This window comes from Kwoniella mangroviensis (genome assembly GCF_000507465.2).
Source record: "Kwoniella mangroviensis CBS 8507 chromosome 1 map unlocalized Ctg01, whole genome shotgun sequence".
NCBI classification, from domain to species: Eukaryota; Fungi; Basidiomycota; class Tremellomycetes; order Tremellales; family Cryptococcaceae; genus Kwoniella; species Kwoniella mangrovensis.
This window is the reverse complement of record NW_027062533.1, coordinates 10,511,334-10,538,373: the sequence shown is the minus strand read 5'-3', so window position 1 is coordinate 10,538,373 and position 27,040 is coordinate 10,511,334. Positions and strand designations below refer to the sequence as shown.

The 27,040-nt window shown below is 45.5% G+C and overlaps 10 protein-coding genes across 10 annotated transcripts; 4 read left to right on the top strand and 6 right to left on the bottom strand.

Annotated features, from left to right (window-relative positions):
* Positions 1-463: 463 nt before the first annotated feature.
* I203_103992 (uncharacterized protein) lies at positions 464-1,872 on the top strand (the record flags this gene model as incomplete). The annotated part of the gene is made up of 8 exons (XM_065517441.1): positions 464-641; positions 736-840; positions 912-1,058; positions 1,161-1,265; positions 1,343-1,423; positions 1,484-1,555; positions 1,627-1,740; positions 1,793-1,872. The coding sequence occupies 8 exons, from the start codon at positions 464-466 to the stop codon at positions 1,870-1,872; spliced, it is 882 nt and encodes a 293-aa protein (XP_065374259.1).
* Positions 1,873-2,455: 583 nt separating this feature from the next.
* On the top strand, positions 2,456-3,824 carry I203_103991 (uncharacterized protein; the record flags this gene model as incomplete). The annotated part of the gene is made up of 7 exons (XM_019149560.1): positions 2,456-2,642; positions 2,747-2,851; positions 2,959-3,135; positions 3,246-3,329; positions 3,424-3,495; positions 3,595-3,669; positions 3,751-3,824. 7 exons carry the CDS (start codon positions 2,456-2,458, stop codon positions 3,822-3,824), a joined length of 774 nt encoding a protein of 257 aa, XP_019001103.1.
* Positions 3,825-5,412: 1,588 nt separating this feature from the next.
* On the bottom strand, positions 5,413-7,518 carry I203_103990 (uncharacterized protein; the record flags this gene model as incomplete). The annotated part of the gene is made up of 9 exons (XM_019149559.1): positions 5,413-5,508; positions 5,704-6,111; positions 6,220-6,321; positions 6,436-6,550; positions 6,678-6,877; positions 6,943-7,075; positions 7,146-7,252; positions 7,338-7,434; positions 7,505-7,518. 9 exons carry the CDS (start codon positions 7,516-7,518, stop codon positions 5,413-5,415), a joined length of 1,272 nt encoding a protein of 423 aa, XP_019001102.1.
* Positions 7,519-7,836: 318 nt separating this feature from the next.
* I203_103989 (uncharacterized protein) lies at positions 7,837-8,909 on the bottom strand (the record flags this gene model as incomplete). Its single annotated transcript, XM_019149558.1, has 4 exons — positions 7,837-8,311; positions 8,395-8,707; positions 8,766-8,825; positions 8,885-8,909. The coding sequence occupies 4 exons, from the start codon at positions 8,907-8,909 to the stop codon at positions 7,837-7,839; spliced, it is 873 nt and encodes a 290-aa protein (XP_019001101.1).
* A 592-nt stretch (positions 8,910-9,501) lies between these two features.
* Positions 9,502-12,021, top strand: I203_103988 (vacuolar protein 8; the record flags this gene model as incomplete). The annotated part of the gene is made up of 11 exons (XM_019149557.1): positions 9,502-9,523; positions 9,608-9,694; positions 9,767-10,003; positions 10,072-10,194; positions 10,267-10,389; positions 10,450-10,572; positions 10,638-10,766; positions 10,829-11,203; positions 11,267-11,389; positions 11,445-11,563; positions 11,632-12,021. 11 exons carry the CDS (start codon positions 9,502-9,504, stop codon positions 12,019-12,021), a joined length of 1,851 nt encoding a protein of 616 aa, XP_019001100.1.
* A 675-nt stretch (positions 12,022-12,696) lies between these two features.
* I203_103987 (uncharacterized protein) lies at positions 12,697-13,044 on the bottom strand (the record flags this gene model as incomplete). The annotated part of the gene is made up of 1 exon (XM_019149556.1): positions 12,697-13,044. The coding sequence occupies one exon, from the start codon at positions 13,042-13,044 to the stop codon at positions 12,697-12,699; it is 348 nt and encodes a 115-aa protein (XP_019001099.1).
* Positions 13,045-15,124: 2,080 nt separating this feature from the next.
* Positions 15,125-16,769, bottom strand: I203_103986 (uncharacterized protein; the record flags this gene model as incomplete). Its single annotated transcript, XM_019149555.1, has 3 exons — positions 15,125-15,730; positions 15,801-16,464; positions 16,585-16,769. The coding sequence occupies 3 exons, from the start codon at positions 16,767-16,769 to the stop codon at positions 15,125-15,127; spliced, it is 1,455 nt and encodes a 484-aa protein (XP_019001098.1).
* Positions 16,770-17,298: 529 nt separating this feature from the next.
* On the top strand, positions 17,299-18,696 carry I203_103985 (uncharacterized protein; the record flags this gene model as incomplete). Its single annotated transcript, XM_019149554.2, has 7 exons — positions 17,299-17,434; positions 17,517-17,551; positions 17,621-17,692; positions 17,755-17,870; positions 17,931-18,040; positions 18,170-18,329; positions 18,411-18,696. The coding sequence occupies 7 exons, from the start codon at positions 17,299-17,301 to the stop codon at positions 18,694-18,696; spliced, it is 915 nt and encodes a 304-aa protein (XP_019001097.2).
* A 98-nt stretch (positions 18,697-18,794) lies between these two features.
* I203_103984 (uncharacterized protein) lies at positions 18,795-20,206 on the bottom strand (the record flags this gene model as incomplete). Its single annotated transcript, XM_019149553.1, has 3 exons — positions 18,795-19,315; positions 19,403-20,019; positions 20,103-20,206. 3 exons carry the CDS (start codon positions 20,204-20,206, stop codon positions 18,795-18,797), a joined length of 1,242 nt encoding a protein of 413 aa, XP_019001096.1.
* A 782-nt stretch (positions 20,207-20,988) lies between these two features.
* I203_103983 (uncharacterized protein) lies at positions 20,989-26,020 on the bottom strand (the record flags this gene model as incomplete). Its single annotated transcript, XM_019149552.1, has 6 exons — positions 20,989-21,205; positions 21,272-22,146; positions 22,211-24,067; positions 24,122-24,874; positions 24,939-25,654; positions 25,720-26,020. 6 exons carry the CDS (start codon positions 26,018-26,020, stop codon positions 20,989-20,991), a joined length of 4,719 nt encoding a protein of 1,572 aa, XP_019001095.1.
* Between the last annotated feature and the right edge of the window lie 1,020 nt (positions 26,021-27,040).

Below are 27,040 nucleotides of genomic sequence, written 5' to 3'. Positions count from 1 at the left end.
CTTATGAAAGGCACGAGATAAGACTTGATGCGAAGCGAACAGATCTGATTTGAACCCCATACCCCGAAATGCAGCACGTACAATGACAGAGTCACCGCCTTGGCGTATACATCAGCTGATCAATCCATCAGACTACCGGAAGGCCGAGATTGAGATCTGCTACAGCTTATTGTGACTCAGGTACGAGATCAGCATCAGAAGCATAAACCCATCCATCAAAGATACAGTACTTACAGTACATCAACTGCCACAGACATCCTGTACTGTACATAATACATACAGCTGACACCAGCATGGTCAAAGCGATGCATAAAAGGTCATTGTCCACTTTCACTTCCCGATGCAAGCAACTTTTTTTATCACAATCGTTATGTCTGATTCTTTCTTCTATCAGAACCTATTATTCGAAACTGTACATCTCTAATATTCCCGATTCGAGAATTCAGTCAGCTTCCCTTCCAAGATGTTATTTACCACGAAGATCCTAGGTCTTGCGCTCACATCAGCTTTATTGCTTCTACCTTCGTCGCTTGCTTCTCCGGAAGATCGACCTTCTCTATTGGAATATCGATCTTGGCTCCCTGAAAACACTTGCATCTGCCCATACGATCCTCTCATCCCAGAAGGTTGGCTCGAATGCGGTGAGTAGACGATTCTCTGGACTAGCTTGATCTTGTACTGTATCCAAGCAGTGAACAGTGCAAAAGCTGATCCTAGGTATGTATTAAAATGTAGTTGGTAGATGTGCACAACATGAAAAGCGAGTACATCTCTCCACCAGAGATTTATCTCACCACACTCGACGAGTCTGTGTCTGTCCTGAGGATGCGCCAAATTGCCGTGAGTCTCCTATCCACCTCTCCTCTGGAACTGTCAATGAAAAACTAATGGCTGAATGATCTGACTCCTAGCCTGTCCACTGATCCCTCCTCCCGACTGCTGTACACCAACGTACAAGCGAGATGAATTGACCAATGTCATGCCCGCTTTACACGCTCGATCCTGTCCGCCCGAAGGTGAAATCTGCCATGTTGTTAATGGTAAAATCGAGTGTATCCGTGAGTCAAATCTTTATCTCACCTTTCTTCAACCGAAGAGCTTCAACTTCCAGATCTGTATTGTCATCTACCCATCATTACGCTGATATTATTCGATTGTAGCTTGTATTCAAGAAAGGATCATATGCCCACAATACAAACGTGCCGAAGCTGACGAAAGCTCCGCAATCATTTGTCTGGCTACCACAGAAGGAAAAATCAGTTGTCGTGAGTTGTCTACTCATGACTGTCATAAGCATAACATTCCTAACTGACGATCTCCTTGATTTTCATCGGTGAGATAGCCTCTTGCCCTCGACCATGTCCTCTTTGTCCACTCGCAGAGTCGAAGAGGGACACCGAAGCAACTAGTGCATTATGGTGTCGTAAGTGATCTTCCCCCCATCGATTGAGAACAGATTCAACTCATCATATATCTTCTATAGCTCCTTGCAACCCTCCTTACCCACCTAATTGCCCTCAATGCTGGTACAACGCCTTCGGCACGGTCGTTTGTCGTAAGCACAGTCCTTGTCCCTCTTGAGTATGCGGCATGAATTCATTGTATGGTTGTTATCGTCATGCGTAGCGCTCTGTCCGTTGCCTCCTGCGACGAGTACTAAACCCCCCAAGCCCACCATCACCTTTTGCTCATTGAGTAGGAAATACTGCCTCGCTCAACCTGATGGTACTTATAAGTGTCGTAAGTGGTTCTATCTGCATAATGCTTTCGTTGTGCTGAAAAATTTTCCTAGCTGGATGCGGACCAATCCCGATCGACGTTGAGGTGACCGATATCGCTGGAGCTGATCCCACAGTGGCACCTGCCAAGTAAACGTTATACCCAGTTATACAGCCCACATGCAAATTCACTGCTTAAGGGAAGTAGGGATCAGATGTGTGAACAATAATTTGAATATTGCTAGGGTTTTATACGGTTTATACTAGGTATTATACCTTCGAAATGCATCTCCATGTCCCCGTTAATGGGGTTTTCCTGTATTGCGCAATGAAGTACGGAACAATCAATTTGACTATATGGCTCAGTATTGATTGGTTGATCATCTCCGAGTCGCGTGTCGTACGAGAGGGAAGACAGGTTGATGTGGACGCAGATATCGTACATGCAGGCCAATATGATCCTTGTTCTGATCAGTCAGACAAAGATCTTCGGGCTGAGATCAAATGGTTTTCTCGAATCATCACGGAAGACCGAAGTCAGTTGATCAGTGATACATATATACCTTAAGCGATCAACAGATCAAAAGTACATATAACCTGAACTTAAACTTCCCTTCCAACGAATGTAAGCTTCCATCCCTAATTTTTGATATCCCTTCGTCTTCTCCATCTCGTTTTGCAGTTTGGTATAATACTGCACACTATCGGAACCCTCGACTCAGCAGATTTTCATCAAGATGCAATTCAAAGATTTCAACTTCTACTTCTTCTTCCTTGGTTTTATCCTCACTACCATTCTCGCCACTGCCATACCCCTTGATGAACCTTCGTCATCTCTTGTGAGTAGGTATGAAGGGCTGTTCCCTAGGGATAGTTGTATTTGCGAATACGATCCTGAAGATCCTTCTAAATGGGATGATTGTGGTGAGTGATTGCTACCCATCCTCAATATCTCTACGTTGCAAATGGACTGGGACCAGTTATACTGCACAGTGATGGAAGCTGAGTGGCAAATTGTGCGAATAAAGTTGATCGATGTCAAGAACCTTCCAAGAGAGTATATTTTTCAGAAAGGGATTTGACTTATATGACGAGGGCGATCTGTTATTGTCCTTTCAATCAGACTTCATGCGGTGAGTGATCACTTTAACATTATTTCGGAGAGCAAAATCAATCCACTCCTCGGGAGTTTTCTCCCTTGTATCTTTGACTTACTGTATGTCCGACATTATATATGCAGATTGCGGTCCAATTAGACCACGACCACCCAAGCAATGTTGCGGAATCATCCATCCTCCTATCTCACTTTCCGAGCGGGACGATTCGATCAATACTACTCCGGTCCTCCATGCTAGAGCCTGTCCACCTAATCAGGAACAAGTCTGTTATATCTACAGAGGAATCAGGTATTGCGTTCGTGAGTTCAACGTTTCACATTACTGTGCTAGTACTAGCACATAGCATAGAAGGACAAATGAACTGAGTACTCCATTGGTTCGTTGGAATGTCTTTCATGTACGTCCATAGCATGTATCGAAGAGAGGATTGTTTGTCCTTTGGAAGATGAACAGATCATCTGCCTTGACGATGTTGATGGTATAATCAGATGTCGTGAGTACTGTGTACTCATGCCTTAGACCAATACCACATATAGTACATTGTGCAAAGATACTGACCATAATATCTCGATGACATCCCAATGCAGCTCCCTGTCGACCTCCAAGACCACCTATCTGTCCACTTTGCGTATCCCATCGAAACGGTACGATAGTCTGTCGTAAGTCATGATCCCTTCTTACGACTCAGTACTGACAATTTTGAAGTTCCTGCACCGTATTGACCTTGTTGTATCGTGATGCGACCTGTTGCATCGTAGCTCGACCATGTCCTACTTCACCTATCGTATGTCCATTATACTGTATCGATTATCCAAATGGAACTGTCGTGTGTCGTAAGTGCCAATCTCCTCTTGTGACGACAACCCATATTTACCAGCAGCTGGAGCTTGATAACAATGTCGCTTGTATCGCAGCCGGATGTGGTGACAGACCACCAAGGACTTATACGAATCCAAATTCACTTCCAAGCGCCACGACGAATACATGAGCACATAAGAGAGTGTGGCTATTGCAGTACGGTACATGATTTTGGGTTTTTGTCTTAGCAATAACGAATCTATCTATATACCTATCTTCAGCTCATGCCCATGTTGAACAGCTGTGCTATGTATCATATGCCATGTCCCCATCTTGTGGGGTAAATATTCAAGTAACAATACTGTATATTTTCGTGATGATCGAATAGGTCAAAGGAAGATGAAGTTGATTCTCTCAACCCCCTACTCGATCCCTTAACCCGTCGAAGCCGAGTCGAGTCAATCACATGTACTCGTACTATTACTGTACATCTCCTCCTCATCTACTTTGGTGTGTTTTTTGACTTGACATTTTTCACCGTCCCCTCACAAGGTCAAAGGGCGTTCTAGGATCTCTTCCTTTATTGTTCCATCCTATTTCTGATCTTCATCCCCACTTTCCACTCATCACTTCGCTATACACTACACTTCCTTTGGTCTAACACGATGATCCATGCGGTGTTCAATCACCTGATATGGTATTCGTTCTATTCTTAGAACGGTCCATATCGGACAAAGCTGATAGCCATATGCATGAATTCAATATGCATACGTTGATCCACCGGAAGACCGAGTCTGGATATTTCAACTCACAGGTATACAAATACAGGCTACAGTAGTCGTAGATTCCTCAGGTTATTCAATCTCTCCTTTCAATAAGCTCTTCCGATACATTCACTATTATTTTCCAACACTTTTTTTCGAAAACAAGATGAGATTCCAATTTCATTTCACTATCCTCACAGCTCTCTTGACTCTTACTACTCTTACCTTGGCTGTTCCTACCCAAGGAGAAATAGACGGAAGACAAGTCTGTCATTGTCCAATTGATCAACCTGATTGTAGTGAGTCCATATACATAAACTCTTACATGTGATTTTGATGATCATTTTGAACGTGGGATGTCATTGACATTTCACCTACCTGTACGGTAGCTTGCGGACCTGTCTGTCCAGATGGGAGTGAGCCGGTGTGTTACTATGTCTTGGGAGAGAGACAATGTCTTCGTAAGTTTGTTTTGTCATTTCCAATATGTGTAGTATAATGGACCGAGTATACGATGAACGAATAGCTGATTTGGACAATCCCATCAGCTTGTCCCGATTCCTAAGCAGGTCATCGGTAAATACTACAATACTGTGACGTTCATTCATCTTGTCTTGTATTTGCTGGACCTGCTTCATAGAGGAGACAGAGAATACTGGGTGGAAGAACAAGAGATATGATCAAGATCAGTACACTGTAGAAAATGATTTTCATGTAATTTGAATGCAATTTATTTCAATTTACAAGAGCTTTGAGTCAGTACGATGATATCAGTGCCAAGTGCCATAAATTGAACCAGAGGGGTGGAAACAGAATACATTGAATTAAAACTATATTAGGGCACTACTAATACTACCACATTACTATTATTATTATTATCTTGACGTATTAAACCTATTAAGGGAAAGTTATTTAACAAATAACCAAATACTTCATCCGCTACAGTACACGAATCATGAAACTGTATAACAATCTATCTTCATCTTTTCCGGATAATCTTCGTTGTCGACAAATTTATTCGGAGACAAAGGAAGCTTCGTTGAACAAGTATCCCTTGACTGGAATTGATTCACCGTCAATCTCGACATTGAGCGTAGCGGGGTTATGGTACTACATATATGTATAATGAATTTGTCAGCTTCGTCATACCACTACATGATCATTGGCGAATTCAAAAAACGAGAGTAAAAGCAAGATAATCGATCTTGGAACAAGATAATTCTTCGTCCAAACATCCCTCTTCTCCACATTGACATCACTTTCCTTTCCCACAATAACCGTGTTATCCACGACCGCGTAACTCACCTGGTAGATATACGGCTTCGTGCCCGTCACAGCTGCCAATCCCTTCCTAATGACATAAGGAATCTCCGCCAACACATCAACTTTCTCGATCAATCCTCCCTGTCCTACGACCGCTCCAGCAACGTCCCGAACGACTTTTGCCGATACTTTTCCTTCTCCAGATACTTTCTGAGCAGACCATTCAAATTCAATGGAAGAAGGAACCAAATATCCAGTCTCTTTATCTTTGATAGGCGATTTGTGAACAGCCGAGGAGATAGAATCAGTAGGATGGGGGTAAACATCGGTGGAAGATGGCGGTAAGTGAGTTTGACCAGTGACGATCAATGGGGAATGTTTGGTGGTGTATACCGCACCGATGTTCACTTTGGTTCGACCTGATTTGGATCCTTTGGGACCGTATTCGTCCTGCGTAGAGTCGGGATCTGAGATCAGCCAAATGTTTATCGTATACGATAGTGTGTCTACTCTGCTCTGACAGCGAGCTCGTATAATGACGTGAATCCCGATACTCACAGTAGTCTCAAATTCCATCTGGACAGCTCTCACACCACCTAATTTGGGATCGTCGGCGCCGGGTGTGGTAGTGAAAAAAGCAAAGTTCCACCTGGTTGCGACCTGAAGAAGGACAAAGGGTAAGTATAAGTCTCTGCAAACTACTATTCCAGTCACGATAACAAATGAAAAGAGGCGAGACAAATTGCTTGAGCTTGAACAAGTCAAACTACTCACCAAGTTGGGTCTCATACCTTGAATGGCATGTACGAACATTCCGTCACCTTTTACGTCAAGAGGTTTATCTTCAATGGTAGCAGTTCCTGATGAGAAAGAGAATGGGTGGAATCGGCTATGGCATTTACCACAGGATCAGTGAGTCACTCAAACACTTCATGTCTGATTACCAGCATCATTCTGCGACCTTGATCAAAACGAAGAAATATGCTGAATTTGTCAAAATCAAAAAGTGAACTCACTGAACTACAAATCCATCTCTCTTGGCTTCCTCTCTATCTTTTCCAAAAGTCGTAATACCACCTTGAGCCCCTTGACCAAATTTGAATCCAGGTGCTTCGGCAGGTTTAGTGAATTTGACATCTAGATGAACACTCTTATCTAAATCTGCGACGATGTGATATACTTCTTCAGTAGTGGGTGATCCGGTATGTTTGATTTCCTATACCAAATTGGCAACTAGTCAGATAGATTCGGTTTGGCATGGAACGCGTTCAGCATACTTACAAATTGATCAGTCTTCAAATTTTGTTTATCGAATTTCGCTCCACTTGCATTGATCGATCTCCAAGTTGATTTTTGAGTGTGGGGGTTGTACACTTTAAATGTCATTTGAGTTGTAGCTGGAACGAGGAAGATACTGCAGGTAGATGGTGATTTAGCTATACTCCGTGGAGATCTAGAGGGCTGTGAAGGACTGGCATACTGACCCGACATATGACCAGATAATCTGGACCATGATCCAAGTCCCATCTTCCAAGACTGTATACCATATTTGAGTCTCGGTTTGGAATCCCTTATTCGAGGTGTTTGCCCACTACATCCATAAAAACATACCCCATCAGTCACGTTTGACCTTGCGCCTTTCATTCATGCTTTGAAATCCAGATGGTCATACTCACAGCGGTATCGGCAGAGGTGAGTTCACCGTACCCACTCAGATACGAGGTGACAGGGTAGAAATTGGTAGCATCTTTCGATGAGTTTGAGGATTGTGATCTAGATTTATTTTACAGATTGGCCACTCAGCGGATGGCTCTGAAATGATGTCAGTACGATGACCACTCACGAGAACCAGGACATTGTGTGTTGTGACTGTGTTTGGGGTTGTGGTGATGATGAGATTGTAGATAGATGTTGAATATGTTCTTATTTGTTTTGAAATATACTGTACTCTAATGATTGTTCAATGGTCCAAGCGAGTGCAACCGACGGTGAGCGACGACGCCCGATGATACACTAGAGTGGTTAAGTTACCTAAAACGTCATCAACCATCAATTACATAAGCATTGTTGACAATAACAATTCCCATTTAACCAAGACTGAGGATACATTGGAATACATGCATGCAATACACAATACGATACAATGATATGACGATCCAGTCCTTCATGTGACTGCTACCTTCGTCTGTCCAAATCATCCCTGCTAGGCTTGACATCCCTGTGATGATCGTCGTCCCGCCGCCTATATCTGTCTGGCGTCGGTGACCTATCTCTTTCTCTCTTAGGTGAGATCGACCTCGTCCTATGCCTCTTACGCTTGACAGGTGGTGTACGCCAGTCGTCCTTCTCTCTGGATCTCCTATCATCCCTTCTCCTGTCCCTGTGTTTATCTCGATCATCATCATCGTATCTTCTATCCCTCTCACTCCTGTGCCTATCTCTATCTCGATCATATCCCCTTTCCTTCTCTCTATCTCTATCCCTATCCCGATCTCGATCATCATGATACCTCGAGCTTCTATGCCTATCTCTTTCCCTCTCATAATCCGAATCATCATCCCTATGTCTTCGATTTGATCGCTTGTGTTCTTTCTCTTCCCGTTTCACCTCTTTTTCAGCTTTTCTCAATGCTTTCTGTTCTTTTCGCAACCTATGTGACAATTCAAGTGCAGTCAAAGATTAATCCATGATTAGCGAGCGATCATCGATAGAAGTGGACTCCCGAAGACTCACGCTTTCTCCCTTTTCCTCTCCTCTCTCTCCAATCTTTCAATCTCCAAATCCTTCTCACTCTTCGGTAAAGGTATATCGTTCGATCCTGTCCCCTCACCATTTTCATCATCATCATGTCTAGGTTTCGGTGCAATACCCAAAGCGATATTCAAAGCATCTTCCTCCTGCTGCTTCAACCTTCTTATCTCCTCTGCTTTTGCTTTCGCTGCTCTTTCTTGATCGTCATCCTGAACTTCTCGATTGTACCAATGGATATCCTGGTTTTTCTGCCATCTACCTACTGGCGCGTTGACTGTGTGACCAAGGTAGTTTTCTACAAGCCAACCGATCAATCAGCTACTGTAAGCATATAAAGAAAGGAAGTGGCTCACCTCGATGTTTATCGTTGGCTACTTGAGACCAACGGAAATCACCTTGTCCACCTCGTGTACCTAAGAATAAGAGTCAGCTGGACGTGACCTGCCGATATGAAGTCTTCATCTGCACTTACCTCCTCTGATAGGACCGTCGTACATGTTGAGAGGATTTATTGGCTGGCTCGCAGTTGTCAACTAGACATGAGCATAAGTAAGTATCTGATTCTTCGAAATTCACTGTTGACTTGTAACTTGTGACACGATGGGTGGCCAGTGACCGGAGTAACGCGAGGATGATACGCCACAATGAGGTAATCCCACGGATATCCCGACGATTGATTCCGTTGGTATATCATCACTCTCGCCCTCGTCTCGTGTTTTGTTGTTGAGTTTGATGCGTTGCTGCGTTGATGGTCGATTGCTCTCACTCTCATGCATCAAGATTACACGTCAAGATAACCACCAAGGTACAGTCAAGTCGTTTTGATCACCATACATACATTCCGCTTCCCTTCTGTCCTCCGACATACCGCTCCGTCAACATCAGACGGCCTTGCTGGCCTCATCAGACAGACAGAATAGACTCGAACACGGCTAAGAACCAACTTGACCTCAAACCTCCTTTATACTCGATCATCGACGTCACGGTCCACTCCTCAGCCGCTAGGGTTCAATTCATCCAACACATTCTCACCCTCAGTCATTCATTCTTCCCATCTTCTTCACTTCACATAGAATCTCATAACGCAAGATGGGTGGTGTGAGCAGTTGCTGTGAGTCCATTCTCATCCTTACAGCCGGTACAACAATATGATGCACGGTCACACTGACGCATATCATCTATCTTACGTATACAGGCGGACCTAGACGAAAGAACAACTATGAACCATTGTTACTCGAGAATGAAAGAGAGGCAGTAGCAGACTTGCTACAGTACTTGGAGAGTGAGTCACATATCATCTGTGCATACATATACACTAGTCGATTGAGGTGTTGATCTTCGTATTATGATTTAGACCGGTCCACCACCAATTTCTTTTCCGGCTCACCATTAGCGGCTTTAACAACCTTGTCATTCTCTGATAATGTGGATCTACAAAGATCAGCGGCATTGGCGTTCGCAGAGATAACTGAGAAAGAAGTTAGGGAAGTCGGTAGAGATACTTTGGATCCTGTTTTGTACCTTTTGACAAGTCACGATCATGAGGTGCAAAGGGCTGCTAGTGCTGCCTTGGGCAATTTGGCTGTAAATGGTGAGTGATAAGACAGCTCATGTGAGATGAGTCTTCTTCGGAGTAAAGCTGATATATCGATTGAATAGCTGAAAACAAACTATTGATCGTCTCCCTCGGTGGACTAGAACCCCTCATCAGACAGATGTTGTCATCAAACGTAGAAGTTCAATGTAATGCCGTAGGTTGTATAACCAATTTGGCTACTCATGGTCAGTTCAGCTATCGCTTTTCAGGCTCGGACCGAGGAGGTAATCCAGCTGACGAAGATGATGTATGCGCAGATGAGAACAAAACCCAAATCGCCAAATCGGGAGCTTTGATCCCTTTGACTAGATTGGCTAAATCAAAGGATATGAGAGTACAGAGGAACGCTACGGGTGCTTTGTTGAACATGACTCATTCAGGTTAGTCGGGTGGTATTGGTACCTCCTTAGCTTAGCTGATCATTGGGCTTTCAACTCTAGACGAAAACCGACAACAGCTTGTCGCAGCTGGAGCTATCCCTGTGTTGGTCAGCTTGCTCAACTCGCCTGATACCGATGTGCAGTATTATTGTACTACTGCTTTGAGTAACATCGCTGTAGACGGTAAATCAGCTGAATGATATGGACGTAATCGAGCTGTCCGAGCTGATACGCCCGTAATTTCGCAGGAACAAACCGAAAACGATTGGCAGCATCTGAGCCTAAATTAGTACAAAGTCTCGTTCAGCTCATGGACAGTCAAAGTTTGAAGGTACAATGTCAAGCTGCTTTGGCACTTCGAAACCTTGCTAGTGATGGTGCGTCAGCTGAGATCCGCTCTTACGCTAGTTCGAGCTAATTAAACGATTTGCATGAATAGAGAAATACCAACTTGAAATCGTCAAATTTGATGGGCTCAAACCACTTCTCCGATTACTTCACTCTTCCTATCTCCCCTTGATCTTATCGGCCGCGGCATGTGTACGCAACGTTTCCATCCACCCGGCCAACGAATCGCCAATAATCGATTCAGGCTTCTTACAACCCTTAATCGAGTTGTTATCCTTCGATGAGAATGAAGAAGTACAATGTCATGCAATCTCAACTCTGCGAAACTTGGCTGCCTCAAGTGAAAGGAACAAGGGCGCAATCGTGGAAGCTGGTGCAGTAGAGAGGATCAAGGAATTGGTGTTGACTGTTCCTTTGGCGGTTCAAAGTGAGATGACAGCCTGTGTTGCTGTTTTGGCTCTCAGTGGTGAGTCTGATGAATATGAAGTATCGCTCTAGAAACACTAGCTAACCATTTGACCCTACATAGACGATCTCAAACCCCAGTTGCTCGAGATGGGTATCTGCGAGGTCCTCATCCCTCTCACCAATTCCTCCAGCGTGGAAGTTCAAGGTAACTCCGCTGCAGCACTGGGTAACCTGTCCTCCAAAGGTGAGTTGGCCAGTCAGCAATGCAATCAGGACAGCAGCTGACGCCATTGATGCAGCTGCTGAAGACTATGCACCGTTCAATGCTGTATGGAACAAACCCGATGGAGGATTACATGCGTACTTGGTTAGATTCTTGAGCAGTGCCGATATAACCTTCCAACATATCGCTGTATGGGTGAGTACCGCTTGTGATATCGAAAACATCCTGTGCTTGATCATTTACTGATCCTTCCCTTATTGTAGACCATCGTGCAGCTTCTCGAAGCGGAAGATGACCAATTAACCAACAACATCCGATCCTCACCCATCCTCATGTCCTCCATCCGGCAACTCGCAGCTTCGCCACCACCTTCACGGGGTGGTCGAGGGATCAACGAGGTCTCTCAGGGATCAGAGGGAGAAGAGGATTACGAAGACGATGGATTGGATGGTGAGGGTGAAGGTGAAATCGCTACTCTCGCTAGAAGGATTTTGGACTTGACTGAAGATGGTGCGAGGGATATAAACGATGGATCTCATTTCTCGACTCACCATCAAGGTGAGAACTCGACGTCGGGAGTAGCGGGTAGTTTGGGTAGTGAACATGCTGCGTTGAGAGCTAGTGTGCATAGGGCCTTGAGTGGAGGTCATTAAAAAGGAAAAGGAAAACCTCAACGGATGGATCTCCACGGGAAGATCAATGCGAAGATTCGCTAGACAAGTGGGCCACGATGAAATTAGGGATTGAGACGACATGATCCTCAACTAAACCAAAAGTATCATCAACAGCGATTGGATCGACGACTGAATGATTCCTTATTGAAATATATATTTTTTATCAAGTGTATTATGTATTTGTAATCTACCCTTTCCAAATAACGAATTACCATACATGGTACAGTACGAATAAAGTATCACCTAACAAACATTATTCCACCAATATGTACGATTTTTCGCAAATGACTTTTACCCAAACTGCGAGCGACAAAGACCCATCCGATAAGGTGGTCGTAAATACGTGCGCGATCAGAATATATTGAAGATGTGTATGACTGAGGTAAATGTGGATTTGATGTTTTCTGATTTCATGATCATTTAATTATCACTATGCATCTGATGCAACTCAGGTTTAAAGCAGCCTCCACGAAGATACAGATATCAAGGGCTCAGAAACCCCTTCCATGGTGGAAGAACTTGTTTAGGGTTGGAACTCGTTGAGGTTGGTGGCTTAAATGCATCTTGGGAAATTCATAAGTGCACATTAATATATCATAGCAAAAATGACATCCGTCTGATTCCTCATACAGGCACCAAGGTTCGACTCAATACTCAAGCCATTGTCAATTGACGCTCTCCTAAGGCAGTCAATGCTGAATGTGGCAGGAGGGGCTCAATGGCTAAGGGATCGTAAGTATCTAGCTCGTCCTCGTCGTACTCCTTCCTTAGGATGCTCAAAGCATATTCCAGCGGATCTTGACTTCTCATATGTTCCGACACGGTTGGTCCAGGATTTGAATTCCCCGTCGCAGCGCATGCTCTGGCTCTTGACCTATCAGCGACAGATTGGATACTCTTACCGAACAAAAGTTCTTCTCCCTCTGCAAGTAGCTCAGAGGGTTGTAGTTGACCTCGGAACGCCGAAGGTGTATTTCCCCATAAGAGCTTTCCATCCAACATTGATTCTCTATATTTTTTTCACCCATGGGATCTCTCTCGTAAAGCACTTTACTAGCTTGAGGTGATCGCTCGGAATTGTTTTGAGAAGGATTTCAGCTATATCCTTCGTACACCATATACCCGTTGACATCTTTGAGGAAGGACGGAGACATGATATCTGATTTTTCAATATGAGTAAGCTGTCTTTTAAGACATGCTTGACTTAACATACTGTTAAATCTGAATTCTTGATATCTCACATTCGCATTTAGGGTGGAGAGGAATCGTCTTGTCTCTTCGGGGTTTGATACCGATTTACCAATTTGGACTTCTGGTAATGAGCTCAGGCTGATGGTCAGATGACAGATATCCTCGGGCCCAATTGGAATGCGCTTGTAGCCTTCATCGATGATTTTTGTAATTTTTTGGAGATCAGTCGGATCAAAGCGAGGGCCGTTCACTGGCGCCTCATTCAATCGAATCTCAAGGATTTGCGACTCGACCGAATTGCAGAGACTATCAATCTCGGCTTTCGACATCGGGATAGGATGTCCGTCGATCGCTTGTATAGCCCCCATCAGCGCTTGACATGATAAGTCCCTGTCCACAAAGGCCCTTGTCCTCGCTGCGTTGTGCGATACGATACGCTCGGACTGTCCGGTCAGCTGAATACAACTTGGTCGACCGGTAGGATCCAGAGATGGAAGGATGAACTTTCGAGTTCTGCTCACGTCATCTTCACGATCACTTGATTAGAATGTAGTGTTACAATATCGTCAACCAGTGTTGTAGGCTTCGAACCACTTCCATACCGTTAATGGTCAATCATCACTCACTTGATATCCGAGACTAGCTCGTTAAATGTCTTTGAGCCACATTTCGTGTCTCCATGCACACTTAGAAATTTGCTGAGTTTCTTATCTATCAAATCCGAGTCGTTGTCGTCAGGGTGTAGGGAAATGTCATCATCTTCGAAATTCTGTTGAAATATCGAATTGCTTAATATATTGTCCCAATGGGACGACTTGATCTTGAGCTGCATCCATTGAAGACATCAGGTGTGCGGTGCGATTTAAAAATTATGCTGGTGAAGACGATTCAAAGGTGTTGCAAGATGAACAAGAGGTAAATGACAAAGAGGTTGCACGCAAGTAGCCCTTATATACACTGTTCCTGAAGAAACAGGACTTCGATCCCAAGTCTTCGCTGTAACGCTGTGTGAGAAGAAACCTGTCTTCAGAAGGAAACGCTGAAACTCGTAGCTCCCTTGATCATGAGTACCTCAGAGACTTGGAGATTTCGATTTGGTGAATCCACCCTTCGATGTGTGAGTCCACAGCAAGGGAAGTTGCGAGTCTAAACACCTTTGTGAAACGGACGTCTACCTCAACAGGGGATTTGGAGGTTCTGGATCTGCGTCATAAGACCAATCAGATCAGGACAGTTCTGTATAACCCTCATTAGGGCTTGGGGAGTACCCGAGTCGCGAAGTTTCTGACAGGAGATGGTAGAGCAAGCAAGATGCGAAGGAGGAACACGCGGGTGATAGTAATGTCCCGACGATCACGCGAAAAGAAAAGGACAATTCTGATCGTCATGAGTATGTACAGTAGACATAAGACAATTTGTCAAGGGATGTGGCGCCAAAACGTCACTCCACATCCTGGGTGCCCAAGGTTTCCTCGGTGAGTCCCTGATAGTAAGCTTGCATGGCCTTTGGAGGTAACAAGACTATCAATTGGTCTTGATTCGACACGTCTGCCTCTGGATATACTGTATGTGCTAAATCACCTCACAAGCGAAGTGATAAAGGTTCTGGTTGATCACCCCACAAGGGAAGTGATAAGGATTCCGGCGATGTTTGAATCGTAGAACTTCTTTTTGGATGTTCAACGTTATTGCTTTCTTAATGTCTTGCAATTTACCTGCCCTGGTCTCTTTCACTGCCTGTCTAGAATCCAGGAGCAAAGGGTCGCTTTCAAAGAACCTCAACGTATACATCGCCTATCCCGAGAACGCTTACAGTACTACGAATGAGTATGTGAGTTGATGAGTGCTCGAGCCGTACACATAGATAAAAATGCAGAGCAATATAGAAAGATCAATGATCAAAGCGAGCGTTGTACTCGGTCAGAGCTCGGGCGGGAAGCATATTAACTATGTCCTGCTCACTAAGGTCTTCTATGTTTTGTGCTCCTTCTTGCCTGATCTGATTTATAGCGTAGTCAAAATACGACTGTCCTGCATAGTCTTCAGCGCGAGTAATGGAGTTGTCCCCTGCCTGGCGGGCTGCCTCCAAAATCCCCGAACCCAGGCCTGCCAAGATGGTGTTTACTTTTCGTTTCAGACCAGGATACTTTGCTATACATTGCGAGTATTCCAACGCATCCAGACTTGCTTTACTCTTCGCCACTTGGGTCCGCGCGACGTCATCGAAGAACGATTGAACGTCTTGATCATTCACAGTAAGAAATTCACTGGGCTTTGGCCATATCCTATCTGTACTCTTGGTATATTTGGTGCTGGGCGATAACGTGGCATTCCATTCGTCCATGTAATCGTCAGACATCATATCTGCCTTTCTGTTTGTCGGCAACTTCTTGCCAGTCGCCGCTTGAGCGAGGATCAGGTTGAAACTCCACTCTGCACACCGCTTGTCACGCTCGCTATTTTTGTAGAGGTCTGTGGCGGCGGAAGTAAATCCTCGCTGGATCAATGAGGAGCAGCATGAGTACTTTAGCGCTAGCACATGAGAATTTAACAAAAATGTCACTCACCTGAGCAAGATATGACATGATTCCATCAGGATCCCTCTGAGTATCACTTCGTAAGACTGTGTCTTGAAGTTTCTCGAGCCCATTCTTGATGACTTCATAGTCAGCACCGAGATACTCGGGAGTCACTGAGAATGCGGAAATGGTACCCGCACGTTGACTCGCATTGAGGTTGCTCTTAAGTCTCTTGCGGACCTTTCTGTCCGGAATGAACACCGAAATCCCCGGCAGCTCCTTGAGCATTGGAGTTTGTTCCAGGTTCAAGTTGAAGCTACCAGTCTCGTCTTGGCTTTCCATAGCAGAGCTGATGGCAGGATTGGCTCTCTCAAAATTTTCACTCACGGTCCCATGGCGACTACTTGCTCTGTCACAGCCGGAGATGAGAGCAGTGGCACTCTCTCTGGTCAGTCTTTGTAGAGGTCGCTCCCTCGTACTGTTGGGATCGTTGGGACCATGGCTCAGTGCTTGCATAAGGAGTACTGTACGGAGCGCATCACGGTCTTTCACAGTAGAGGCACTTGTGAGTGCTGGTCCATGTACCCTGAATCGTTGGTCTGCAGCGTTGCCGTTGGAGTACTGAGTCTGACCAGTGAGAAGGACAGACAAGCTACTATTTTGGTGAAATCGGTCGATATTGAAATAGGCTCTTCCCGGTGCTGTTATCTGCCTGTTAATTGTCCCAAGGAACGATAAGCCAAGTAGATCTCGTTGATCATGGACCTTGCCAACAGCCAGCCATGTTGACAAGGGACAAACCATGCATGAAAGTACTATGAAGTTGACTTACTTGACCTCAGAAATGATGGCACCCAAAGTCCGTCTACCGATCTTTGTGTCACCATGTTGATTGAGAAAGTGTTTCATAGCTCTTGATTCGCTCCCAGTGCTTCTGCCGTCATTATAAGGGATCGCGTCGTATAGCTCAGCGATAGGTACTGTAGGAACCTCGCTTCTCCCAGATGACTCCGCCATTATTTTCTATGTCCAATGTTGCGCGGCGACGATAGATATGACTAAAGGTATACAAACGGACAGGTGCAAATGTGAGTAGGCCTCGAGCATCAACGAAGGTAGCTTTTATAGCCTTAGGCTTACAACCTACAGTCATTCTTGAGTCAGCGGGCTTCGAGTTGGTATAAAGGATGTAAGTACGAGATTTTCGAAGCAGACCAAACCTCGCTTAGCGACACAAAAGAAAGTAAAGCGGGCAAGGTCACTTCGACTACCTCGACTACAGGAACAGAGCTTGATCATAAGCCCGCCCACCGATGCTTACTACGAAAGACATCCGGTCAATGTACAACGTCGCTCTGACAAGTTTTGTTCGATCTCGTCCCTTTGAAACTGAGTGGAGAAACCTCGGATAAGTGCCACAGCCACGAATCAACATTTCTCGTGAATGACTTCATCTCTCACCGCGAATGACGGAATATAACTAGCAGAGCATCATCATCGATGATCTCTCTGTCGTCTTCCTGCCTTCGTGCTTTAACACGATACCATGATGGCCCCATCAGCATTCTTCCCCACCCTGCTCACCTTTCATGTATTTCCCTTTCATGCACCTATCACCTTGTATGTCCTCGACGCCCCTTTCGGAAGATTCGCAAGTAAGACTTCGAACTTGAATGTGAATGGTACGTTTGGTTTAGGTTTGAAATGATCTGGTTAGATCATGCTTCTGTCGCTATACATATGCTGAGCTGCTCGTGTGATCAGGTAACATAGCTTGGGCAGTGGCTGAGCTGGTCTCGGTAAGTACAAGCTCTTGCAAAAACAGGATGAAGAGGGGCAACTCATCCCGATTGATTACCGTCATATAGCCATTGACATTCGCAACGACTTTACTCGTCAACCCACCCCCCACATTGAACTATCCGGCAAGAATCCTAGCAGTGAGTATCACAAGTAGGCTTGGCATTGCACAACAAGCTCATTGACGAGATGGCAATCGTAGGGTTTATATTTCGCTCATTATGCTCATCGAGCAATCATCTCTCCCTTGCTACTCTCCCCTAAAAGGTCACCGTTGCATGTACTGGTAGCCTTAGCGATGGGTCTGTTCAACCTATTGTAGGTTCTCTCACAGTACTCTGGACCTTTCATGAGGTATTGGCTGATACGGTGTGATAGTAATGGCTATCTGATCGCCATGGGCCTGGCGTTCTATCCACCTCAAGCGGAAATCGATTGGAAGTTCTGGTTGAAAGTTGGAGGATGGGCTATAGGGTTTATAGGGAACGGTGAGTACCTATTAAAGATTCAAACCTCCCGGTTTCAACCTCGTGTTATCGAAGTGGGGGGTTACAAGTTCTGTAAAGGGTCGTTCATTATTCTGATATCAGCTGAATACTTTCCAAACGACATTTTAGTATATCACGATGAAGTGCTCAACGACCTTCGACGAGCGCCATCCGAGCGACTAGTGATATCTCATCTACCTGGAGACGACGACCCGAAATCAGGTAGATATAAAGTCCCCAGAGGGGGTTTGTACAAATACGTTTCATTCCCGAATTACCTGTGTGAATGGTAAGTGGATTCATCCCATTCTTTGTCAAACGGGTTTGAACCAGTCCAAGCTGATGGTTATATGTTCTCATGTATCTTAAGGCTCGAGTGGACTTGTTTCGCTCTAGCAGCTACCTCTTCTTCCACTGCTCTACTCGCACTTCCTCCTCTATCGACTCTCCGACTCCAAGCGGGATTGCGAGGCAGTATAGTCAAGTTGATAGCTAAAATATGGTGGCCACCTTATCTACTTCATCCCACTTGGATGTTCGTCCTCGCAGAGATCACCTCGATGTTACCTAGAGCATTGAGAGGTCATGGGTGGTATAAAGAGAAATTTGATCAATATCCAAAAGAGAGGAAAGCCGTTATTCCTGGGATTTTATAAATCATGTACCTTGTGCAATCTCAAGATGAAAATATAATATAGTATATACTATGATTACAGTACAATGCATCGGTACGAAGACATGTTTAGATACATATCTACATCTCTACGATAACTGGTGCATATTCACCTTCTTCTTCTGACTCTTCATCGTCATCGCTATTCTGACCTACCTGATCTATCGACAAGTCACCGATTTCCCATCCCCAAGGCTTACCAGCTTCCTTCAACTTGGTCCAAGATGATCCTAACTTTTCCCTCGCATTCTCATCCCACTTGTCCGAATCCTTTGATATTGATATCCCTCCGCTCAGATTCTTCCGCATGGAATCAATTTGATCCAGGTAAAAGACATCCAACTCAGGTAATTCCGTATCGAATGTACCATCCGGTATAGCTTGTATCTGACTTGCTAGCGTATCAACGAGCGATACAAACGTTTCTTGTACTTCCTTTTGGGAAGTAGATGATGATGAATATTCTGAAGGAGTGTAGAGAATTGCTGTGGATTGACAAAGTAGAGTGAGGATCCGTTTGTACACTAGTAAAGCGGAGTAGGAAGATAGGTGCAAGAGGAGGATGAAGGAAAGTTGGAGTTGGGAGATGAGTTTGATTGGATCTAGAATAGAAAAGATCAGCCGTGATATGGTATGACAGACAATCATATTCGATACGTATATTCCAAGATAAATTGTTGATGACTCACCTCCCCCTAATTGTCTCTCCACAACATCCCCCAGCAACCAGCTCTTATCCTTAGAGTATCTCGTAACTTCTTCACCTATCGCACCATCTCTCCAGCTCTTCTTCAAATTGAATCTGACAAAATTCAGCTTATCACCATTACCACCTGTACTATTTTCATCCCCTTGATTGGTGTTTCCTTTCCTACGATCTACCGAATCTTCCTCTTCACCTTCTACTTCTATCAACCCATTGATCACCCTGTTATTCCCTCCTATCACCTGTATGATCGTCTCTTCGGTTATATGTGAAGTGAGGGATTTCCAACGCTCGAGATGATCAAATGGGTAAGGAGCCATCTCCCCATCGAGGGATTTCAACCTGTCGTCCGAGATTACTACATCTAGCTGCACCTCGGTATGTTCAGATTGGGAGTCATATCGTATGACGAACCGTTCTTTCGGTTTGGTATACCTTATGATACCAGATCGTATGGGGATACCCGCTGGACCCGCAGGACCCGCTGGACTCGCTGGACCGGTGGTAGAAGAAGAAGCAGAAGAGGTGGGTGACCAAGTGATGAGGTGCATACCTGGTGGGAGGAACTTGATACCGCTGAATTTACGTATAATGTTGATACTGTTCTTTCAACTATATCATCAGTATGTTCAGCTTGACCTCATGTAGACGATACAGCAGTGTGGTATAATGTTCGAACTCACCTCCCATCGATACCGAATTCACTACCTTCTGATAATCCATCAAATACCAGGAACCCACCTGCTGACCATAATGCTTGAGCTTGTTCCGATGTGAGCTGATTCATGTTGATGATACTCAGCTTAATAGATATGAATGAATGAATGCCCAAACATAGATCCTTCCAAAACCATCGAAATTTCCAGTTGGTGGGCATTTCCACTTGTTCCTCCACTTCGACCCAGAACATCATGCATCTCACTTTGCAACGAATGATGATGGAACCAAGAGAATCATGCTGTATCAACCAGTATTTTATCGCAATATCATATGCATCCCATCATATCATCGTAACCACACCTATACCTGAGACCGAAGAAACCCAACACAATATGTCAGAGAAGAGATACCATCTGAGATCTACCTCCCCAGGACAGACCTAACAACAGTATTATTCCCTTCCTTACAACACAGTGAGGGTGATCAATTATAGGAAAAGATATGGTAATTGGTAGATGATAGGAAGTACATTGTTTGTGTATTCAAAGTGAGAATTCTATGAAGCTTTGAGATATTCATTATCTGAGCTTCCTATTCGGAAAGAGAAAGAGAAGAATTAGAAATAGGAAGTAGAAAGGAATATCATATATCAGAGATGTTAAAAACGTGAAGAACCAAATTAAATACGAGAAATAACGGATATATTGAGAAACCCAAAGATCTTATGCGGTATACATTTTGGTCTATACCATTATGAGTTCAAGATGTATTGAAGAGAGAACATGCTATGATGCGTCGAGTCTAGAATTTTGACCCGATTTGAGTGAAAAGATATTGTCTATGCCGGTTATTGGAGATCGAGAAGGAAGAAAAGCGATTCGAGGAGTTTGTTAAATGATTTATAGTCGGTTAAGCCGATGCCTCCTCCTCTGCTACTTGAGCGAGAGCCTTTTCGAATTTCTGCTTAGGCGTTATCTTGGGTTCTCCATAGACGTCAATCTTATCTGCCAAAGCGTTGATCTCTTCAGGCGACAATGACAGAGGCCGTATTAGGAATCCAATCGCCTTGTAGGCCGAAGGGAAATCTAACGAATCATCATCTAGCGAAGGCATTCTAGCATCGATACTGCGAGATGGATGAATGGTCAGCACAAACGTACATCAGCACACATGCGATTATTCATCGACTCACGCAGTCCTCAACACATCAGTCGTAACGACATTAGCTTCCAAAGCAGCTTTCCATCCCTTAGCCACAACCTTGGCGTCCTTCTCTTTTGCAATTCTAAAGACATCTTCCAACAACCTCTCGGCCAAGAGGTGTCTTCGGATCTCAGGCAACGTCCTGAAGTATTCGGCGATATCCTCTGGATCCCTCGAACCTCCTTGATCCTTCTCACCCCATAATTCCTTCATGTCAGAGGCGATCTTGGTCTTGGCTCCAGCCTCGGTCAATTCCTTAGGAGCGGCAGGTTCAGCAGAAGCCTCTTCTTCCTCTTCCTCCTCTTCTTCCTCATCGCCCTCGCCCTCACCCTCACCCTCACCTTCACCAGGTAGAGGTTTGGTTCGAGGAGCTAACTGAAGTTTCTTCCTCTGGGGAGCGTTGTCACCGGCATCAGCACTACCTCTTCTACCCTCAGCAGGAGAAGGTTCAGTAGCGTCGTTAAGAGCGGAGAACATGTTGGCGGAGGAGGGTTGCCGGGAGAGTGGAGGAGTGACAGTACCAGCAGCACCGGCTTTACCCTTTCGGGCGAACACACTCGAAGGACCAAAAGTAGGTGCAGAGGGCATACCGGTAGAAGAGATATTTCGACCAATGTTGGAGAAGTCCGCTGGTCGACCGAGTCCTGCTCGGGGGTTGGCAGAAACAGATTGCCATTCTCCTGGCTGAGGTCCATCCCGTGAACGACCGGCTCTTGATCCACCCCGGGATATCGATCCCTGAGATACTTGAGCAGCAGCAGCGGCTTTCTCTTCGGCAGCTTGCTGGTGGATCTCGGCAATGGTCATCACTCCAGCTTGCTTGTTTCTAGACTTCCATTTGGCCTTTCTCAAATCCATGATGTCCTAGCGTACACATACACTATGTTAGCTCAGCAAGTTTTGGAAAGAGAAAGATTTGTTAACTCACCATAACCATAAATTTGATACGCGAAGAGATCGATTCACTAGTAACAACTTGGTTCAATCTCTCGAACACAGTGTTCATGTTATCAGGAGCAGCTTCGTCATAAGCTTCACCAATGGTTGAGAGAAGTTTACAGGTCGATTCGATATCTTCTTCATCCGGATCGGTGACATTACCGAGTAATCGGATGAGACATTGTCTAATAACACCTTTGGAAACCATTTCTAATTTGTATAATTCACCAATCAATTGGACCAGACCTAATCCTCTTCTCTTGGCTTTCTGAGCAGCATAGTACTCATCAGACATCATGACAGCCTCGGTTTCACCCTCAGCACCGCCTTCTTTCTCCTGTGCTTCTTGATCTTTCTTCTGTTTAGCCAATCTTTCTTTATCTTCCTCGGATTTGGCAGCAGCAGCTACAGCAGTATCTTCTCTGGCCTTCCACCCATTCTCGAAATCCATCTGACATCGACCAAGCAAGTATTTCCTGAACAGTACACCACCGGAAGTAGGTTTACCTTCAAGTACCTCAGTGACATTGGGGTCAAGCTCCACCATCAACAATCGACAAAGTTTGGCATACATAGCGGACCAGTGAGCTTCATCGGTAGCTTTCTCGAAGATGAGCTTGATGACGAGTTTCAATGTCATACCGTTAGTCTCATTCTGAGACTTGTTGGCCCATTCGAGAATCTGTTTGGAGATACCATCGAACTTCTCTTCGGTAAGCTTGTTGAGCAATGATTTGACCTTTCGTTCAATGAACGCTGGTGATCCTTCATCATCACCTCCGAGTCTAGTTCTGGTCCATGCGTTACCTGAGACCTGTAATGGTGGAGGAGCAGGTTCTTGAGACAAGCTTGCTCGAGGTTCCTGAGGAGCTCGCTTGGTACCACGTTGACTACCTCGACTAGCACCAGATCGGGAAGTGGATGGACCCATAGAAGGGAGACCAGCCACTCCTGGCATGCCAGGACCACCTTGAGAGGGCGATCGACCCATAGAACCAGCTCTGAGAGTAGCTTGGTATCGTTGTTCGCTGGTGGTACCTCTTAGAGATCCAGATCCAGAACCGAATTGTCCCATACCGAATGATCCCATACCTTGTCCTGGGAAAGCAGGTCTGTTGAGACCACCGATGCCGAGACCAGTTGGCGCACCACTGACACTTCGACTGGAAGGTCCCATAGAATTTCGTCCACCTCTGGATCCTCGACTACCAAATCCACTTGACGCATCCGCTTCAAGACCGATTTCTTCGAGGGGAGGTAAGCTTTCAGGCTTCTCTCGACACACACCCATGAATTGCATCAGGAAGTCTCGATCGTATCTGAATTTACCAGGCTCAGCACCGACATTGAGCTGTGGTTGAGGAGATTTCATTGAGCCGGGATAGACGATAGATGAGAGATCTGCAATGGGTTTAGCGGTGTTGAGAGCTGATTGAGAGGCACTAGGGGATTCATCGGCGAGAGATGGTGAGGAGGGTTTGAGATCGAGAGCGGAAGGTGGGGGCCTTCTGGCTCCGTTGATAGCAGCGACAGGTTTGGCAGGGAGACCAGCACCCAAGGCGGGAGAAGCGAGAGGAGAGGATGGGGTCGAGGCGGCGGGGGTCAAGAGAGCTCGTCGTTGTTCGTCTGCTTTCTCTCTAGCTTCTTGAGCGGCAGCATGTGCAGCAGCCTTCTCTTGTTCGGCCTTTTCAGAGTGTTCTCTGAGAGCCTTTGCGTTGGCCTCCTTCTCAGCCGCGGCCTTTTCAGCGGCGGCTTGTTCAGCGGCAAATGCTTCTTCCAGTTTCTTCTTCTCAGCTTCAGCAGCAGCCTTTTCTTTGTTTTCAGCTTCCGCTTTCTCCTTTTCGGCCTAAATCCATGATCAGTCAGTAGCTGTGATGGATGGGTAGAAGAAATCGCTCACCTTCTCAGCTGCCTCCTTAGCTTTTCGTTCCTCTTCCTCCTTGGCTTTCTTCTCTCTTCGTTCCTGTCTCTCCTTCTCCTCCTTCTCTTCCGTCAACCTGATCTTCTCTTTAGCAGCTTCCTCGGCTAATCGTAGCTTCTTCTGCTCCTCAGATTCGATTCTGACAACGACTGGTAAAGCGAGTTTCTTCTTAGGAGCTTCCTGCTGTGGCTCACTTCCTAGTTCTGGCGTACCCGCACCACTCGATGGAGCCGGTGAAGTCTTAGCTTTGACAGCAGCTTCAGCCTTGAGGTCCAAGGCGGATCCATCCGGTCGAGAGATTTTGATAGCGGCGGTTGTCCTTCTGGGAGTGAATGTAGGTGCAGATCCAGATAGATGAGGAGGGAAACCAGGAGTTGAAGGGCTTTGAGCCTGTTGAGGTGTAAAGGTAGGAGGCATAGGTCGTTGAGGCGTCACAGGGATGGAAGAGGCGGAAGCGTTTGAGGGGGTAGGTTGATGACCACTCATAAGGGATGGAGGTCGAGTAGGGGGTGTGGGAGCGGGACTGGCACCACCACTACTGGGGAGGCCAGCGGAAGGTGGCATGGGTGATTGAGATACTGGAAGCTGTCCCTGGGCAGCTCGAGGAGACATGGGTCCAGCTTGTTGTTGAGCTGGGTTGTATCCGACACTGTTGTACTGCTGATTCTGAGGATGTTGCTGAGGAGCCCACTGTTGGTTGTACTGCTGCTGCTCGTATGGGTTGTATCCCTGCTAGAAGAGGACTCGAAAATTAGCGGCGTCATCCTTTTTATCAAAAAGAGAACACCAAACTTACGTAGTAGTTTTGTTGAGGGTATTGCATCATTGGGTAACCTGGACCTTGAGGACCAGGATGCATACCGTAAGCTCCCATTCCACCTGGACCCATCATCATACCTGGTCTGGGCATACCCTGAGGACCGACACCATTGGGTCTGACTTGGGCTTGCTGGGGAGGCATACCACCTTGTTGAGGGGGTCGGAATCCTTGTTGGACATGGGTAGGTGCAGATGGGTTGAACTGGTTGGGTGGGATAGCTTGGTTGAGAACAGGCGATCGTTGCTGGTTGGGGAGTCCACTAACGGGTGGACGGAGATGGGGAGTACCGGTGTAAGGTGAGTTTGGAAGACCGTTTGGTCCGGGTTGGAAACCTGATTGACTCATCGATTGCCTCCTGTCATGTGTAGGAGGTACAGCAGGTTGCTGTTGGGGAGACAAAGTAGAGGGAGCGGGTGCTTGTTGATGGGGTTTACCGGCGAAGAGGGAGTGCAGATCAAGGTTCTTTTTGGGAGGGACAGCGCCAGTAGTGGGCGGTGGACTGGCCGAAGATTGAGGACCTAGCGAGCTCATCCTTTTGGTCTTGACTGCAGCAGAGTCATTGGAGGCGTCGGCGTCAATTGAACCGAATGATTTGACAGCATCAGAGAGGTGAGCACCAGTCGTTGAAGGAGCGGCCGGAGATGAGGACAGCATAGAGTTGGGGTGATCGACAGTACCAAAAGCGATGTTACCTATCGGCGATATATACGATTAGATGATGCGACATGCCATTTCACCGAAAAGAATCGATACTCACCTCGTTTGATATCCATGCCACCTCCGACTAACATGCTACTTTTCCTACTATGTCCACCACCTGCGATCGGCACTGGGTTGGGACCATTTGAGGCGGTTGATTGGTTATTTACTCCATTGGGTAAAGAGGAATTTGATTGAGCAGGGGTATTACTTCCTGAAGCTGGGTTGGAGGGGACAGGGGTCGAGGTAGCAGAAGCGGTTGGAGGTCCACGAGACCAGGCGGAAGAAGCGGACGTGGACGTCGAAGCCGAAGCTTTGCCTGAAGCTTGATTGACGTTTGTTGTGGTAGTTTTGCTCATTGACGATGATACGTATTCGACTTTTTTCTGTCTTTGAAATTGGTTTCATTCAAAGACAAAAAAGATAAGAAGAGGTCGTGAGATGCGTATGTTTTGTTATCAAGGTTGGAACTCGTGAAGGGGAAAAGCCGTAATATATGAATGATACGATAAGAGACTTGACTTTGCGGACGAGTATGAAGGGAAGGATGGTAGTTGAAGAAAGTCCTATCGGAATGGTATGGTACATGTATGATATCAGCAAACAGAGGTAAGATCGTGATGAAAAAGGTTTTGTTTCCAGCTTTGTTTGACGATCCATTCATGAACATTACTACTCACAGGTTCTTCTTGATATACTATGTATGCTAAAGTGTCCTTATGATCCAAGTCCTTTAGATATATATATGAGAGGATGCTGACGCTGATCAGACAAGAGTCGATACGATGATCTTGTCTCTTGACTTCTCTTTTTTTTAGGTTGAGTGGTGATGACGAGAACAGAGGTACTCGGTCCTGTCTCAATCTTCTTTTTTTTATGGTAGACTACGTGAAGCTATCCTTGTGGTAGAAGGATGAGCTATGCAGTGCTATCTTGAGAGTGTACCCAAAAGAAGAGTAGTGATGATAGACTCTTTTCTGATGGAAAGAGTCCGTTATAGTGAGATATAACGATGATGAAGATTGGAGAGGAGGTGAGAGTGAAAAAGTGATATGATATTAGATGAAAGGGAAAGGGTGCGTGCGGTACAGGGTAAATGGGTATGGGTGCATCGTGCACTATGGTGGGTGGCAATTTTAGTAGGACGACACGCGGAGTTTGCGGAGAAATGGGAATAAACTGCTATATTGGAAAATGACATAACCGACTAAGTTAAGTTAAGAAGAGATGCATACCAATCAATGGCCAGATGACGAACCGTAAGCCATCAATTCAGTTATAAGATGCGGGTATAGCAGAGGCCAACACCGATCACCGACTATGCTGATGTCGATGTTGATCTCCATCAACTTCAGATGCCAAGGCAGTACCAGTACACT